This window comes from Amblyomma mixtum, chromosome 9 (assembly GCF_055824585.1).
Source record: "Amblyomma mixtum isolate Tamu chromosome 9, ASM5582458v1, whole genome shotgun sequence".
Lineage (NCBI taxonomy): Eukaryota > Metazoa > Arthropoda > Arachnida > Ixodida > Ixodidae > Amblyomma > Amblyomma mixtum.
The window spans coordinates 63,376,323-63,394,738 of NC_143020.1; the positions used below are offsets into that span (position 1 = coordinate 63,376,323).

Genomic DNA, 18,416 nt, shown 5'->3' on the forward strand with positions numbered 1-18,416 from the left:
CGTAGTGTTTTAAAATACAGCTCCTGTCCGGGTTTGTTTTCAGCAAAGGCAATTAGGTGGCGCTATGCAACGAGATCCTTGTACGTTTCGTTGCGATTGCAGGCGCTAGCGTTTTCCTTCAGTAGTTGTAATGAATATCGGCGCATTCGTAGTGGAGTAGAGGAGGCCGTACCCTAGGGTTCGAGCTCACTCTCCAGTTTTTCCCCAACATACAGGGACTTCCGTATTTATCCTCTGGAGTTAACAAAGAAACAGCAAACAAACAAACAATCTCTGGGCGCAATCTGATGTCCTGTAATCAAAAGCAAACACCGTTGACAAGATAGCGTAAGTGTTGTATTGCGTTGATCGAGTTTTATGGCGCTTGAGCGACTACGACTATCATGCGCCAACCAAAGGATAGAACTTGTTTGCTTTTAAGAAACCTCGTTGATGCTTAAATTTTCAGTTGGATAAGCATTCTTCTTTAAAAAATATAAAAACACGAGACATGTGTGTTCACAAGCCCACTTTCTTCAACGAGCAAACAAGGGTTAAAAGACCTGTAGACATTCGGAATAAAGCAGTGGAAGATGTTTTTTCCTGCTCATTTTGTCTACCTTTGCGCAATAGCATCAAATAAGATTTATAGTGACCACTTCTCCGTATAGCTCACGTGTTGAAGTCTCTTCTTTTGCAAGAATAAGCTGTGTGTATAAGTGTATACGTGCGATATGCGAAGGTAGCATAAAATGACTTCATTGAATGCCTTCGATACGAAAGACAGCTGCTACACTGTCGGGCATTCATGCTTTACTTATGGAAAGAGTGCAGTACCTTTTATTTTCTTCCGCTCAGTACATAAACCGTTTTGCAACTACATGTGCAACATGTTGCAATTACATGTGCAACTACATGTTGTGTTTCTCTTGTGTCCCCGTTTTTTGCGCTGCCATTACCTTCCATAACACAGCTATAATAGGTTTCACTAGGTGCATCTTAAGATTTAATTCAATATTTCATTTAGATGCCGTCATTTATTTATTTATTTCTAACTACTTCAAAGGCCCTTTCAAGGGGTATCAAATCACATGAGTGCGTTACAGAGCATTACAGTGCTACAGCTCATGATTTGAATAGTGGTCAATCGGTCAGTGTGGAACACAACGTGGGCAGGCAAGTCACTTCATGTCTTTCGCAGTGCATACAAAAAATGTAGACAGATGTGCGGGCGGGCGGAGGATAGGTGGTCTTTCCATGGTTAGTGCAGCTGGAGGTGCAGTAGGCAGGGATGGTAACAGACTGGTGCGGAACATGACAGTATATTTTGTGATATAGACATAGTCTTGTGATGTGACATCAGTTAGTTAAATCTGTGAGATGAGCCTTGCATTTTATTTTGGTGACACTTTCACGATAAGAACAAGCAGAGAAGGTTTACCTATAGCAGCACGGTTTTGTACTGCTTCTAGTTTATTCGATTATTTTGATTAGGGAACCAATTACTCACGCAGACTCTAGTTTGGGCAGTACAAATGTTACATAGGCTAATGACTTCAATGATGGTGGCTGAAAGCTCATAAAGCACAGACCTTGTAGATTGCCATTGGTAGGGAATGTGCACTCTTGATTCCTTCGTGCCGAGCTTGTGCAGCAACTTGATCTGCTTTCTAATTGTCACTGACTCCAAAGTCGCTTGGAACTCTGCAAATGGCTCTTGTTACGTTGTGTATGATGTCGTCGATTTGTGGTGTAACTGCATTTGTATGGTGAAGTCAGGCACATGAGTATGCTTAGAGAGTAAGTTGAAATGATGCCGTTCACAATGTTATCATTTATTGTTTCTTCTAGAGTCTCAGAGAGGGCGTAACACTGTGATGAAGATTAAAGTCACTTTAATGAAAATGGGTGCACCCTGAGATAGTAGTAATGTTCTTTCTCAATTCTTTGGTACTACGGCACTGCCAAGGTAGCATTCTGATTTTCAACGATTGCCATAAAATGCTGCATATTCATCGTATTTTTAGTTTCCTAAACATTCTTGTAATACATGTCCATTAGCCGTTTATATTTTCGGAAAATGTGTCAATGTGCATTAAAGTGAAGTGTGTACAATATAGCATTATGGTCTGCGTTCTTTAAGAAGCAATTCACAACATCGGCACGAGCCTGGATTTTCTATAACTGATGATAAACTGGTTACGCTCGCACGTACACTTCCCAGACTGGCTGTCCGAGCAGCCGAAACACAGAGCAGCGCACCACTGCCGGTCGGAGAAGCAAGCGACTGCTTCACTCGGGAGGTGAACAAGGTGTGCGGATCCTCAAAGATGCAGTTTAGTTTTCTTGCTAAAATTAAAGCCAAAGAGACACCACTCCTGTTGAGCCATCACATCACCTGCCGGTGAATGCTGATGAGTATGCACTTCCTCTGATGCATTCAACCTTTCGTGCTTTCAAAGCACAAATTTTTTCTGCTGCAGCATCTAGTCTTTCCCACACCTTTTGAAGATGAACTGGGAGTTCCCCATACCACTCCTGTATGTCTTTTCTGTATTTGATGCCACTAAAGTTTTGAGAGCAACATTCGCAGGATGGATGCTCCCCCTGAAACAACACGTATCGCTGGCTTGATAGTGGGAAGCGTCTTGGGTTCCTTCTTTTCTTCCACTGTTCTTTTACGACCGTTCTTCAGGCACAAGCTGACAGCTGCATATAACTATGGGGCTGAAACACTAGCCTAAGCTCAGAGCATAGTCTGCATTCATACCCCTACTTCTCAACATTCTGCTTTTCCCAATCACTGTTGCATACAGTTATGCACCACAGCCACTTTTTTTATGAAGTGGAGCCTTCATCACCAGGAGGTTCGTAGATTTAGCCATGCGTAAGAGGGATGGGCGTGCGACACACAGTTGGAGCTACATCACTTAGAGCTCCTTACACATCTGGGGCGAAGCGGCCCTTGCGAGAAACAAACCCCACGACCCAGCCGCTCGCATCTTTCCCCGAAAGGGGGCAATCAATACTTAGGCGAAGGGCGAGCCGGCCACTTGCTCTCTGCCGCTTCCCACTTTGCACACTCCTCGCAGTCCCTCGCCGGGCGGTCTCCAGAGTCTGCAGCGGTGGGACACAGAAGGAAGAAAGACGGAGCTCTTAATAATCCCACGTGTATCCACAGATCCCCTTGTGGCCTGCCCAACGGCGAAGCCAACTTCCCTTAGCTGCATGGTAAGGAGAGGGGGGTAAATACGCATAGCACATGCTAGCACTCTACACCATGTGTAAGGGGGATGTGCGTAGACTGACAATCCAGTGCCCAGTGGTTCCTGGAGCCCAAGTGGAGGAAGAGTGGCCCTTTCATTGTCCATTTCCTCCAGCCAGTTTGATCTGTCCAGTAGGGGCTGTTATGTTTCTCTTCTTTGTACTTTACGCTCTCAGGAGAGGGCAGAAGAATAAATGAAGTGCACGGGATGATACGCTCCTAGCCTGAAGCTCATACGGTCAAAGGTCTTCGAAGAAAATGGCAGTGTTTAGAGCCACTCTGCAGCAATGGTGGCTTCAGTGTCGCTTCATGGAAACAAGGCAGCTGGTATAATTAGTCAAACATTTTCTCCTCAATTCTGGGACCCAAACTACGTCTACAGCACAACAAAAGTCTCGCTCGCTCACCTCACATATACCATGTGCTTTTCCAGACAGATAGTCACCTCATCCCAAAAAGACTTCCTAATCTCATCTGCTAATCCCACTCATTACTATCCAATAATATGTTTGGCTTCTTTCAAGGTATGACCCCTTCATAGTGAGACAAAACCTTGGAGAAGCTTCTGAAAAAACACTACTTGTGTTTGCAATATTCCTTAGTGCTGTCATCTATAAGTTAGTGCTGTCAGTTACTGCTGCTATTAGTGCTCTCATCTGTAACTGATAGCTATTCTTTCCTGGATGCAAGGCACAGTGATGTCTAAGGACGATAAAAGTATAACACTAAAAAAAAAAACAGCTTTTTGAAGAACTGCAATGCAATGCTTTTGAATTTTAATGCACAATATGTCAAGCAAGTGAGTTTTACAAACAGCCGGAATGAATTAGCATTTTGAAAGAGAAACTGCTACAAAATACTACTCATGTGCACTAAGGAATTTCACACAATAGACCCAAATTACGAGCTTTACAATACACTACAAGATTACAGTGCTTTTTGTAGGCACTAATGGCAGTATTCTTTGTTTCAGCAGCCACGAAACTTGCACCGTGTTATCATGAACACCTCATGTACATCAACAAGGCTTTTTCACGTAACACCAAAAGAACACAGAAGCTAGCACAATGTGAAATGGTCAAAAACAGCTCAAAATTCTGACAACCAAAAAATATTAAAAATGGTGAGGAATAACGATCCACAATATTATGCCATTAATACCCAGCAGAGACAGTGCTCTGAGTAATGGTAAAGCAGCCTCATTTTGAGGCTGGACACCGACTTGTCTTCACTCGTTCCTGCCACTAACACTACTGGAATAAATACACAATGATTTACACAAGAAAGTTTTTCTTGATTCTCATATAAACATTTATAGGTATAGTGATATAAATGATTGAATTTATATTGATTGTCACAAAAATTAGCTCACTCAGGCTTAAAGATTAAAAGGAATTATTTTGTGCACTTTTACTCCAAGAATTATTTCTTCACTGAGGCAGGCTGAGAACTGCAAGCAGTGATATACATTGGATATCAAGATTTTGAAAGGCACTCTCCAACAAGAAGTGATGATAGACACGTATGACAGTGATTTTATTTCCACTCATGCAAGTTTACAAGAACAGTAGGCTCACTCTCCGCAATCAGGAAAGGCTGAGTGACTGTATATGTGTTGCCTAAAGGAATAAGTGTTGTTTTCTGAAAACTGCGTTGGAGTGAACAAAACTTACAAATGGAATTAGTGATGAGGTTAGCTACCAACACCTTTCATAAGGGTAGTCAGCTAGAATCATGGTAGCTTATACACAAATTGGTAGTGAGCAAAACACTTATACCAAGGCATCATGGACCACTGCTACTTTATGTGAACAGCCTTCTTGTGGCAGTTCAAATATTGCCTCTCACTGAATGTCTTTTCACACAAGTCACATTGGAAGGGCTTTTCACCCTTATGGGATCTAATATGCCTTGCAAAATCTGAACGTACCGCAAAGGCCATGGGGCACAGCTGACATTCAAACGGCTTTTCACCCGTGTGGGTACGAATGTGTCTCAGCAGCTTACACTTCTCTGCAAAGCAGCTACCACATTGGTCGCAATGGTAAGGACGTTCGCCTGTGTGAGTGCGCTGGTGTACCTCTAAATGGACCTTTTGAATAAACCTGTTTCCACAGTCGTCACAATGGTAAGGACGTTCACCAGTGTGAGTGCGCTGGTGCATCTCCAGATGGGTCTTTTTTGCAAAACTATTTCCACAGTCGTCACAATGGTAAGGTCGTTCACCAGTGTGAGTGCGCCGGTGTGCGTCAAGATTTTCCTTTCGTGCAAAGCTGCTACCACAGTCGTTACAATGGTATGGGCGGTCACCGGTATGGACTCGGAGATGCCGCACTACATGAGATCTTCTTTTGAATCCCTTGTTGCAGTAGGTGCATTCGTGCAGCTTATTTCCTGTGTGTTTGCCCCGGTGGTAACTCATGCCAGAAGGAGTAGATTCTGGGCAGTGGCTCACAGGGTGGCTTTCACTGGTTGATTCTTGCAGATGAGGTATGCCATGGTCGCTCAGTGTCCCGAATGAACCTGCGTTGCACAGGCAGAAAGTTGAATGCAGAGGACACACATATAAAACCTGTGGATGTCTCTCAAAAGTTTTATTCAACAGATCTGCAACTGAGAACTCAGGCCTGAAACAAGATGTCTCTACGGTCAAGATATCTCTCCAGTCACAGGTTCGCATAATAGCAAAACAAGTGGCATTCAGCTATGCTTAGCCCAATGCATAAAGCCATTTCTTTTAATTTTATTTGCTACTCAAACAGTAGGAGGAAAAGGCTAAATGCTAAAAGCTATACGAGGCCTTTGTTTCTTGTTCAATTTCTGGCTGCAATGAACAGAACCCATATTGGTCCTAGTTCGATGAGTATAGTTGACAAATCACAGAATACAACTTTCCAGAATATTGAAGGTACAAATCACGATCCTTCACCACAGTTCAGTAAACTAAAGCTTCTGTATCCTACAACCTGCTCTTTGAAAGACAACCTTCACGAAAGCATATATGAAGAAAAACTGCAGATGCTAACCTGGTGAGTCCTGCCATGAAGGTGCACCATGTTTGTGGTTCCCGGAGCTCAAACCTGCATGTGAAAGCCAGATTGTATCCATTAACACAAAATATTACGAGTGCAAACGCTCACATGGAGTTATCTGCATGAGGCGGTGAATATGGAATACACACTGGTAAAACAGCTTTTTCAGGTTGTGTAAATACAGTAGGGCGAGCCTGGAAAGAAGAGCGTTCCAGAGCAAACAGTCCCAGCTTTTAATTCTGCATGCAGATGATTACTATACTTATGCTCACGAAAAACAGACGATTGCCTACAAATTTATACTGGAACCGAGTCAGTAACCATTACATCGACGAATCAACATGCACCATTTCTGGCTTCACGGGAACGACAGTACAAGACTACCTACACAGGCTTAAGAACCAAGCAGTGTGTTATTTTTAACAACAAAAACCATTGACAGAGCATTCATCTTTTAATGAACCCCTTACACCCGTTGTACTGCGCACAGGAAAAAAAACTGTCAGAGCATAGCTACTTGTAGAAAAGCGTAGTTGACAGCTGGCCACGAATGTTGCCAATGTGTTGAACATCATGTTCTGCCTCCACCGTCTCGAAGACCGCAATTAATCGAGTAGAAGCACATCTGAAACTGCACACTGCTCTGTCTTAAGTGCAGTTAGAGCACACCATATTTACTTCTGTGACACCTGCATCCCAAATTTTGGGACGAGAAATCAGGGCGAAAAAAAGGAAGAAATAACCATGACATAAGTTTCTCAATGCGCTTCTCTGAAAGAGGTTTAAGGCGGCCAGCTTTTCGAACACCATGGTCGGCACGGAAGAAGTCCATCCCTGAGAACATGGTGATCAGGTGAGCTCATATGACAGTAACGAGAGTGAGAGCTGATGATGCATCGTGATATAAGGGACCTTCATCAACACCAGGGGAAGTCTAAGACCCACTTCCAGGCATTCCACACAGCAGAAGCCAGGGGGAAGCTTGCGTATCGTACCACTGGTGGTTACCCAGTGGCACAGGGAATCCAACCCTGCACATCCTACATGCGAGATGCACGCTCCAATGACTATGCCACCATTGCAGGGAGAGTGAATGTGGCGAGAAACAGCAAGCAAAAGTGTGACTTGTCATCAGTTGTTGCATTATTCTGAGCAGAAATCACAGCAGCACTATAATCATATTAAAAACTTTCAGTGATGCAAGGAAACTGGTCGGGCAAAACTAAAAAACGGACACTGCGGGTGAGAAAATCCGCTAAAACTGGCACTGCATTGTGCAGTAGTGAATAGCACCACTAGAATGCACAGCTTAAAAAAAGCACAGGCCAATTTTTTCAAATGCCTTTGGATTTTAAAAGAACAATTTACACCTTACAGACAAATAAAAGCCCGTACTAGCATCATGAAATGCAATTAATACACGATGAATTCCAGATGTGGAGATCAACACTCAGTATTGTTAGAAAACTAAAATAAACATTGTCATAGGACACTCCATACAGCAAAATGTTGCCTAGTCTGAAAAAATCCTGAAAACAAAACGAAAGATGTCAGGATGCAGACTAAATGAACACAGCAATGAATATTGTTTGGACATGGTCAGTAATGCTACGTGCATGACGAAATGAGGTCGGTCGTTTGTGGCCAACTACAAGGAACCATAGTGTACTCTCTTCAGCAACGCCACAACGACACCCATAAACCAGGAAACAGCGGCAAATACAATAGAATACAAAATACACCACAAGATACAGCACAGGTTTTGCAGAGCTACACCCTTCATAATGCCCCAACCAGGAGTGTAAAGTGGTGGACTTACAAAGAATCATGTAAGCAACCTTTCACATAGCATATTCGAGGCCATACAGCACAAGAATCAGGAAAAACATTGATTCGTCAGACACAGAGGCAGGAAAGGCTAAAAGTTCCAAAACGTGCAATTTTCATCATTGATGTTTCTGCTTCGATTGAAAAATTAAAGAATATTGTACAAATGAAAAAATCAATTCATCCACATAACAGAACAATCACACAAGTAGCAGCATAATTGCATTTCGTGCTTTCATGCGATGTCACAGATGAAGTTCTTCACAATGACCATCACCTCAGACGTGATCTTGCTTTGATCACTGAAAAGCAGGACGGAGTCGGATTCATGCCATTTTCACCAAAAATAAAGGCGTCATTTTCTGCGATTTGTATTTTTGACTGAGTACCATATTTCGGAGCCAATGGGCCTCCTTTGTAAAAGGTGTGCACCAGATGCTTATATTTTTTTTAATTCTCTGTGTCAAAAAGCTACTTGATGAATGGACATGCAATGTCCTACTGACATTAGCACAGACTTTCTCACAAAAACATGCTACATCTCATGAATCTTATAGCAGCCCTAAAACATGCGCCAATTTGACCCATTGTCTTCTGGAATGCCCCATGGCCGTTCAGCCTCTGAGTGACCAAATAATGTGATTCTACTACTACTACTAAGGCATGTAGTACAGGAATTTGTTCAGAGCCCACTTACAAATACACAACGAGACAAACTGACCCGGGCCCTCAATACACTATGCAAAGAAACACTAGGGCTCCCCCCTCAGGCTTCTACAGACACCCTGTACAGAACAGGTCTTTTCCATCCCCTTCAAGCCCTCCTTAACCTGCACTGGGAGAGACAAATCATCCGCCTGTCCAGTACATCAGCTGGGCGGTGGATACTATCCCAGACTCCCTACGCACCCATCTCTTTCCCAGACACACCGCAGTCTCCGATCTATCCCCCTAACCTCCCCCTCGCACCCATTCCAAGCAACATGTCCGCACACACACACGCAGGCCGCCGCCAAGCATACGCATACAACCACAAGCCACCCTTGGACGCTGCGGCGGCGGCCTACACAGACGCCTGTCTCACGGAAACCGCGGGCTCCACAGCAGCCTCCTTCCTCCACCCTTCCCTCTCTGCAACCAGCACTCACACAACCGGTCCATACACATCCCCACCTTCGCCCAAGATATACACGGAATCGCCGATGCCATCACACACTTTGCCACCCTGCCCCCCAATGTGTTGTCCATACAGACTCGCAGGCAGCTCTGCATGCCTCCCATGAAAGAGCCCTCCCTTTCCCTACCCGATCGGCCTTAGATGCCGCCCTCTTAGCATTAAGCCCACGACCGTTGACCCTTCGGTGGATCCCTGGTCACATGGGCATCCCCGGCAATGAGCTGGCTCACCAGCTTGCCTGCGAAACTGTACACCGGGCGCCGGGGATCCCATGGACGAGCCCACCGACGGAGCAGGCGGTCAGGGGTTACAAACACACTGCCGACGAATACTACACGCAGCAAAAATGGGACTAAGCTGATTTACCGCCACCACACCCATCCTTATCGATCTGTGAAGCTCGCATTCTTCGCCGAATACAGTTTAATCTCCTACGTACACCAGCCAAACTTTATCTCTACCGGCACACTTCCACACCTCAGTGCCCAAACTGTCCACACACATGTGCAGACACAGAACACTGCCTTACACAGTGCCATGCAGCCTTCCAGTCCCCCGCCTATCCTTTCCCAGCACCCCCCCCACCGTGGCCCATCTGGCTCGCCTCCCGGGACCTGAACCTGCAACGCGCCCTCGTTGCCTTTTCCAAGGACGTACTGAACGCCTAACATAAAGGCTGTTAATAAAAAGTGTCACACCACCACCACCACTACTACTAATTGCCCGCCACAAGAGCACACACGTTGCAGGCTTCACTTGTTTCCTCCATGTGGTCAGGTGTTCAGTTAATACCACGACTGAAATGAAATGAGAATCCCACTGAGAGCTCAACAATGCGCCCAGATTACTGCACATGCAATTTTCCAGATTATGAGCATCAAACAATGGAGTTATGCAAGGTTGACAGGTGTGGTATTGAAGGTTTCTTCCTCTGGAACCTTGCACACATTGGCTTATCAGTAACGGCCTGCAATAAAGGCAAAAAAACCAGCGTCACAATAAAACAAACATAAATGTCACAAGCAGCAGGGTCTGTGTGCTTTTGAGAAAATGGCAATGCCCAAGGAAGCGAGAATGCACAAAATCCATGTTTGACTACACATTCTGTTGTTTTCTTTCTTCTGCAGGCACAAAATGTGAAATGATATGCACAGGGAAAAAGAAGTGCAATGGCAATGTAGTGTAAACTGCAAGTACACATTTTTTGAAACGATGTTTTTTACCAGCTAAAATGCAAAATCACTTGTGATATTTTTAGCACAGTTGGTCTGGACAGTTCTCTTTGTGCAGACAGATGGATTCTCATGCACCTAACTTTGCACATGCACATAAGTGAAGGTAAGGTTCTGCATATGTTCGCAGCAGTAGGTTGTCTTAAAAGGTTCTTTCTTCCTCAAGCATGTACTCTGTGCCCTCCTAATACTGCTGCTCATGCCTGCAATTTGAAACAATGAGTAGTAAAGTAAAAAGAAGTCTCCAAGGCCACAACAGCATTGTTTATAGGCTTTCTGCATTGAATAAGTAAAACGCAGTCCTAGATCAGCGCACTGACTCAAGAGCAGGCTCACTCAGGCTCATAATCAGATGATGATTTGAGTGGTCAGTGAGTCAGATCCGAACTCAGATTCAGATTATGATCGGAGCCGTGAGTGAGTCCGAGCTCAGCTTCATATTATAATCTCTGTTTTTGCATCAATGTTGCCCGCTTAGATTTTTTTGCGTCCTTTATTACCGACAGCGGAGAGCAGGAATTATTTACTGCCGCGAAAAAGGATGCTTGAGGGCGAGGCAGGCTGGCGACGCCTGCGGCCGACCGAAGAAGAGGATTCCGCGGAATCAATGAAGACGGCACTTTGTCCCAATCCCACTGCTAACTTCATGCAGGTGCAGTAATTAGCCGGTAGCCTTGTCCGAGTCTCTCCATGCTGCTGCCGAGTTCCTGCATGCTGTGGAGAGTTCATATCACCGCGATGACTTGCAATCAATATATCATTCGAGACACGCACATAAGCTATCTAATTCTCGCAAAAAGGTGAAATAGCACTTCTCTGCATTAAGCTTAAAAATGTGGCCTATGAAAATTTAAAAATGGAATTGAAAACATCAGTGTAGAAACCTAACCCAAAGAGCGTCATACCAAGAACGTGCACTCGTAACCAATGCGGACGTGGTTCTTGGGATTCCTAATCCCCCTCTCGGGAATAGGAGAGTGTTCGGCCGTTATAAAGCTACCAGTGCTGCTTGAAGGGGGCTCTATTTGAAAGCAATATGATTCCATGTTTCTCACTGCTGCATGAAACCTCCTCGCAATGTAAGCAAAGCTAGGCCGGTAAAAGTGCGATCATTGCGTGCTAGGACGTTAAGCGTCCTAGCACGCTTACGACAGGAATAGGTTACGCTTGTGCTAAATCCGTTGTTTTTAGAATTTTTTTCTCTTGATACGTTTAATCACGAACTACTCAAAAGGATGGTATGCAGCACTCTCTTTAAAACCCGATTCTTCCAGTTGTGCCCAGCTTGAGTAGGTACTCGTCACTGGTATGAACCCGATGTTTACTCTTCTTGGTTTCTGCAACTTTTACAGCCACTACGCAGACGTGTGTTTATTGCTTGTTGTATTTCCGTTTTTTTTTAAGAGTGAAATATCGTCACGAGAAGCAAATGGGACTGCACAGACACGAATGAACGAGCATCAGGCCGGGCCAGACATTAGAATTGTTAAGAACGGCAGGCCGCGGCAGGTTCAGAGTCAAGACCGAGGTAACGGCGAGTAGGGCCAGACGGATACCAGCCTGTACAGACCTCTAGCATCAAGTATAATGTTGTGTTTTCTAGCTTTCCTCAAATCTAAAGCACATATTGCACCATTTAAGCATCCCAATACAGCAGTTATGCTATTTCATCAGCATTTTACCAGCATCATTTTCTCACTAAACAATCACGGCCTCCATGCTCCTTTATTTTTTAGTCATAGGGGCCATGGGCCCGAGGTGTTGGAAGGAACATTCCCATTTTTCTAATCAGACAAGCAGTTTTAAGAGACTGAAAGTGACGGCGGAAGACATTGCTCAGTGGTATACTTATTTGCATTTTTTTAATAAATATAGCCAGCTCATATGAAGTAGTTTTACGTATGCCTCCAAGGATAGTATCTATCGGCTCCTGTCTTGCTCACTCTTAAAACATTCTCCAAGTCCGAAGAAGAGAAAAACCCCGAAGAAAGCTTCGAGGGTTCGTGTGGTGCTGACCCTCAAACACGCCGGCGCGTCTACCCATTAACGTCTGTCTCATTCACAGACTGACTCAATGCAGAAAAGCAGAGGCTTGAAGTAAAAGGAAAGTAAAACACGCAGTCAAGACATGTCCTTTGATTGCTGGCAGACTGCAATCGACTGACTTCGCCACACCAAATATTTTTTGCCTCGACTGATTTAAAGAGCGGGTACTGGCAGATAGACGTTGATGAACATGAACAGGAAAAAACTGCCTTCGTTACTCCCAATGCCCTATATGAATTTAAGTTGTTGCCTTCGGTCCCTCTTCGCCGTCGCCGACGTTTCAGCAAATTTCAGCGACATTGCAGCACTGTTTCTCGACTCAGCGATTCTGCGGAAGAGAATAGGCCTCCTCACTCCCACTGCTTCCCTGTGTTGCAAGTACTGCTCGTATCATTCAATGCGGACCGAGGAGACCCAGGACGAACGTCGGAGGGGGGGGGGGGTATTTGCAAGCGGTGTCCTCCCACGCTAAGTGAAAAGGGGGCCAGGAACGCCCCGTCCCATCCTGCGATTTACGCAACTGCATATTTTACAGGACAGGAGCAACAGGGTAAAGTTCAGCATAGGCTGGCAGCAGTTCCACTGGAATCTTCTTCCCCTGCCTACAGGTACTCCTAAAATGCCTGCAAAACCAAGAACACACATGAAAGGCATAAAAAAATGACACCAGCATTACTTAGTATGGCTATGGGATGTAGTCCTGCTTTTTAAAGTGCTGTATTTAGTGGAACTGAAGGGTGTCATGCATTTTTCATTCCTGCGAAGTGGATACATTACGACGCGGAAAAAGGATTTTATACTGGCTCTTTCCTCGTTGGTGTTGCATAACCCTCCTCGCAGCGCCGCCCCTCCTCCTCCGCTCTCAGAGTGTGTTCGTCGTATTTTCCCGTTTTCGTTTGTTTACTGGATGTTTCTATTCCACTGATCTGTGCACCTAGTTTGAATAATTCGTAGCGGTGACTTAGGTTTTCTTATAATGTTTACAGTGCTTACTTTGCACCAGAGGAAAAATAAATTTGTGTGCAGCTGACCTACTGTGTGCCACTGTCCCAGAAAGAATGAATCCAGCTCTCAAAAAGTATACAGAGAGAATACTGATGCTGCATCTAGTTTGTTTCATTCCCGCTGCATTTGCTGAAAGCATAAATTCATTTCTTGCCCTTTTCCCTCGAATGCCAAATACAACACTTATCCGGCAATTCCTGAACGTGGTAACGTTTGCGCGGTATCAGTGTAAGTTCTATGCGGGAAAACTCAAGTCGCCGCTACGAATAATTCAAACGAGGTGCACAAATCAGTGCAATAGAAACATCCAGTAAACAAACGAAAACGGGAAAATACGAGGAGCACACTCATAGAGCGGAGAAGCAGGGGCGGCGCTGCGAGGAGGGTTATGCAACGCCAACGAGGAAAGAGCCTTTATACTTACATGCCAAGGGGACTACTTCCCTATACAAAAAAAAAAAAAAAGACAAGTGATATGCTGTGAAGCTGTTTGCAACAGTTTCGGCATAAACTGCTGGTTACAGGTGCCGCCACCATGATATAATTCAGCAGCTGTCACAAGTCACCATAACGCACCATGAACGGTTACCACACATGACGCGACAGAATTCATAAATCATCACCTCTTTTACAGCAAAGCTACAGACTGTAAAAGAACCAATTGTTGCATTAGCTTTGCGATTACGAACATATAAGAACGCAAACATCACGGATGAAGACACACAACTAATGAATTTACATAAATTAGCGCTAATTACAGATTTGCAGCCAACTGCGTCTACTTGCCCGCTGGTGCAAGTGTTGAAGTAGCAGGTCTAAAGGAATGACTCGGGCAGGTTTCACTGAAGACAATTTGTCTGGTATTACGGTTATACCCTTCTGCGGCTTTCATGCTGCTGGCAAAGGCGTTAATAAGCCCGAATCTTACGTGACTGCGCGGTAACATTTGGGCACGCGCGCACAAAGACGGACCAATATCTTCACACGCGCACGATGCAAAAGTGACGTTCACCGTGTCGGATGCAGTTATCGTTGCTCTGTATGCGCATAGACTTCCTTCTGCAAAGCTTCTTTCTTCTTCTCACAGACTGACAGCACACAAAAAGGAATGCGTAAAGCAACAGATCATGGCACTGGCACAACCGGCAACACACGAAAAGTGTGCGATTGTTGATGCCGCCCGCGATGCAGCTTGCGCCATCGTACATTTTCCCTGCATGGTTGGCGGGGGCACGTTTAATTACAAAAAAAAAAAAAACATATAATGAAGACCCCGTATCCAACCTCAATTAAGTACTAATGACGCAGCAAAATTCGATATGTGTGCAAGGTATAGATGATTGAAAACTGGCTCCCTGTTGTGACCTTCTAGAAGATCGAAAGCAAAACCGAATTTTGATCCTTCTGGTTTCGATATCGCATGCCATGGAGCGCAACGCTTGAATTTTATATCCGAATTTTATATCCAGCTTAGCTTTTGCGTGCGATGGTTTACTCGTCGCAGCTGTGTATTCAGCGAATAGAAACCACCTGTGAAGATATTTCTTCACTGTACTGAAACTACACTCTGCCGACGCGTTGAAAGCTCGATGCCGCCGCGGCTAATGCATGTCACGCGTACCTAGCTGACTTCAGTGCATGGCTAGGGCATTTAATTGTTGCAAGACCCGATCATGCGTAGTGTTTTAAAATACAGCTCCTGTCCGGGTTTGTTTTCAGCAAAGGCGATTAGGTGACGCTATGCAACGATATCGGTTTACGCTTCGTTGCGATTGCAGGCGCTGGCGTTTTCCTTCAGTAGTTGTAATGAATATCGGCGCATTCGTAGTGGAGTAGAGAAGGCCGTACTCCAGGGTGCGAGTTCACTCTCCCATTTTCCCCAACATACAGGGACTTCCGTATTTATCCTCTGGAGTTAACAAAGAAACAGAAAACAAACAAACAATCTCTGGGCGCAATCTGATGTCCTGTAATCAAAAGCAAACACCGTTGACAAGATAGCGTAAGTGTTGTATTGCGTTGATCGAGTTTTATGGCGCTTGAGCGACTACGACTATCATGCGCCAACCAAAGGATAGAACTTGTTTGCTTTTAAGAAACCTCGTTGATGCTTAAATTTTCAGTTGGATAAGCATTCTTCTTTTAAAAATATAAAAACATGAGACATGCGTCCACAAGCCCACTTTCTCCAACGAGGAAACAAGGGTGAAAAGACCAGTAGACATTCGGTATAAAGCAGTGGAAGATGTTTTTTCCTGATCACTTTGTCTACCTTTGTGCATTAGTATCAAATAAGATTTATAGTGGCCACTTCTCCGGATAGCTCACGTGTTGAGGTCTCTACTTTTGCAAGAATAAGCTGTGTGTATAAGTGTATACGTAAGATATGCGAAGGCAGCATAAAATGACTTTAATGAATGCCTTCAACACGAAAGACAGCTGCTACACTGTCGGGTATTCATGCTTTACTTATAGATAGAGTGTAGAACCTTTTATTTTCTTCCGCTCAGTACATAAATCGTTTTGCAACTACATGTGCAACATGTTGCAATTACATGTGCAACTACATGTTGTGTTTCTCTTGTGTCCCCGTTTTTTGCACTGCCATTACCTTCCATAAGACAGCTATAATAGGTTTCACTAGGTGCATCTTAAGATTTAATTCAATATTTCATTTAGATGCCTTCATTTATTTATTTATTTCTAACTACTTCAAATGCCCTTTCAAGGGGTATCAAATCACATGAGTGCGTTACAGAGCATTACAGTGCTACAGCTCATGATTTGAATAGTGGTCAATCGGTCAGTGTGGAACACAACGTGGGCAGGCAAGTCACTTCATGTGTTTCGCAGTGCATACAAAAAATGTAGACAGATGTGCGGGCGGGCGGAGGATAGGTGGTCTTTCCATGGTTAGTGCAGCTGGAGGTGCAGTAGGCAGGGATGGTAACAGACTGGTGCGGAACATGACAGTATATTTTGTGATATAGACATAGTCTTGTGATGTGACATCAGTTAGTTAAATCTGTGAGATGAGCCTTGCATTTTATTTTGGTGACACTTTCACGATAAGAACAAGCAGAGAAAGTTTACCTATAGCAGCACGGTTTTGTACTGCTTCTAGTTTATTCGATTATTTTGATTAGGGAACCAATTACGCAGACTCTAGTTTGGGCAGTACAAATGTTACATAGGCTAATGACTTCAATGATGGTGGCTGAAAGCTCATAAAGCACAGACCTTGTAGATTGCCATTGGTAGGGAATGTGCACTCTTGATTCCTTCGTGCCGAGCTTGTGCAGCAACTTGATCTGCTTTCTAATTGTCACTGACTCCAAAGTCGCTTGGAACTCCGCAAATGGCTCTTGTTACGTTGTGTATGATGTCGTCGATTTGTGGTGTAACTGCATTTGTATGGTGAAGTCAGGCACATGAGTATGCTTAGAGAGTAAGTTGAAATGATGCCGTTCGCAATGTTATCATTTATTGTTTCTTCTAGAGTCTCAGAGAGGGCGTAACACTGTGATGAAGATTAAAGTCACTTTAATGAAAATGGGTGCACCCTGAGATAGTAGTAATGTTCTTTCTCAATTCTTTGGTACTACGGCACTGCCAAGGTAGCATTCTGATTTTCAACGATTGCCATAAAATGCTGCATATTCATCGTATTTTTAGTTTCCTAAACATTCTTGTAATACATGTCCATTAGCCGTTTATATTTTCGGAAAATGTGTCAATGTGCATTAAAGTGAAGTATGTACAATATAGCATTATGGTCTGCGTTCTTTAAGAAGCAATTCAGAACATCGGCACGAGCCTGGATTTTCTATAACTGACGATAAACTGGTTACGCTCGCACGTACACTTCCCAGACTGGCTGTCCGAGCAGCCAGAACACAGAGCAGCGCACCACTGCCGGTCGGAGAAGCAAGCGACTGCTTCACTCGGCAGGTGAACAAGGTGTGCGGATCCTCAAAGATGCCGTTTAGTTTTCTCGTTAAAATTAAAATCAAACAGCCACCACTCCTATTGAGCCATCACATCACCTGCAGGTATGAATGAAGTGCATGCACATGAGTATGCACTCCCTCGGATGCATTCAACCCTTCATGGTTTCAAAGCACAAATTTTTTCTGCTGCAGCATCCAGTCTTTCTCACATCTTCTGAAGATGAACTGGGACTTTCCCATACCTCCCCTATCAGTCTTCTCTCTATTTGATGCCACTAAAATTTTGAAAGCAACATTCGCAGGATGGATGCTCCTGAAACAACACGTATCGCTGGCTTGGTAGTGGGAAGTGTCTTGGTTTCGTTCTTTTCTTCCACTGTTATTTTATGATCGTTCTTCAGGCACAAGCTGACAGCAGCATATAACTATGAACTGAAACACTGGCCTATGCTCAGAGCATAGGCTGCATTCATACCCCTACTTCTCAACATTCTGCTTTTCCCATTCACTGTTGCATACAGTGATGAACCACAGCCACTTTTTTTTTGAAGTGGAGCCTCTGTCATCAGGAGGCTTGTAGATTTAGCTATGCGTAAGAGGGATGGGCGTAGACTGACAAACCAGTGTCCAGTGGTTCCAGGAGCCCAAGCGGAGGTAGACTCGCCCTTCCACTGTCCGTTTACTCCAGCCAGCTTGAACTGTCCAATAGGGACTGTTATGTTCCTCCTTATTGTACTTTGCACTCAGAAGAGAGGGTAAAAGAATAAATTAAGGGCATAGGAAGGGACGCTCTTAGCCTGGAGCTTGTATGGCCATAGGTCTACGAAGAAAACGACAGTGTTTAGAGCCACTCTGCTGCAATGGCGGCTTCAGTGTGGCTTCATGGAAACAAGGCGACTGGTA

General features: G+C 44.4%; 1 protein-coding gene across 1 annotated transcript; it reads right to left on the reverse strand.

Annotated features, from left to right (window-relative positions):
• Window positions 1-4,761: 4,761 nt before the first annotated feature.
• LOC149329351 (uncharacterized) lies at window positions 4,762-9,818 on the reverse strand. Its single transcript, XM_089561926.1, has 2 exons — window positions 6,271-9,818; window positions 4,762-5,767 (listed from the first exon to the last, which is right to left on the reverse strand). The coding sequence occupies exons 1-2, from the start codon at window positions 6,350-6,352 to the stop codon at window positions 5,043-5,045; spliced, it is 807 nt and encodes a 268-aa protein (XP_089418052.1). The 5' UTR covers window positions 6,353-9,818; the 3' UTR covers window positions 4,762-5,042.
• Window positions 9,819-18,416: the final 8,598 nt, after the last annotated feature.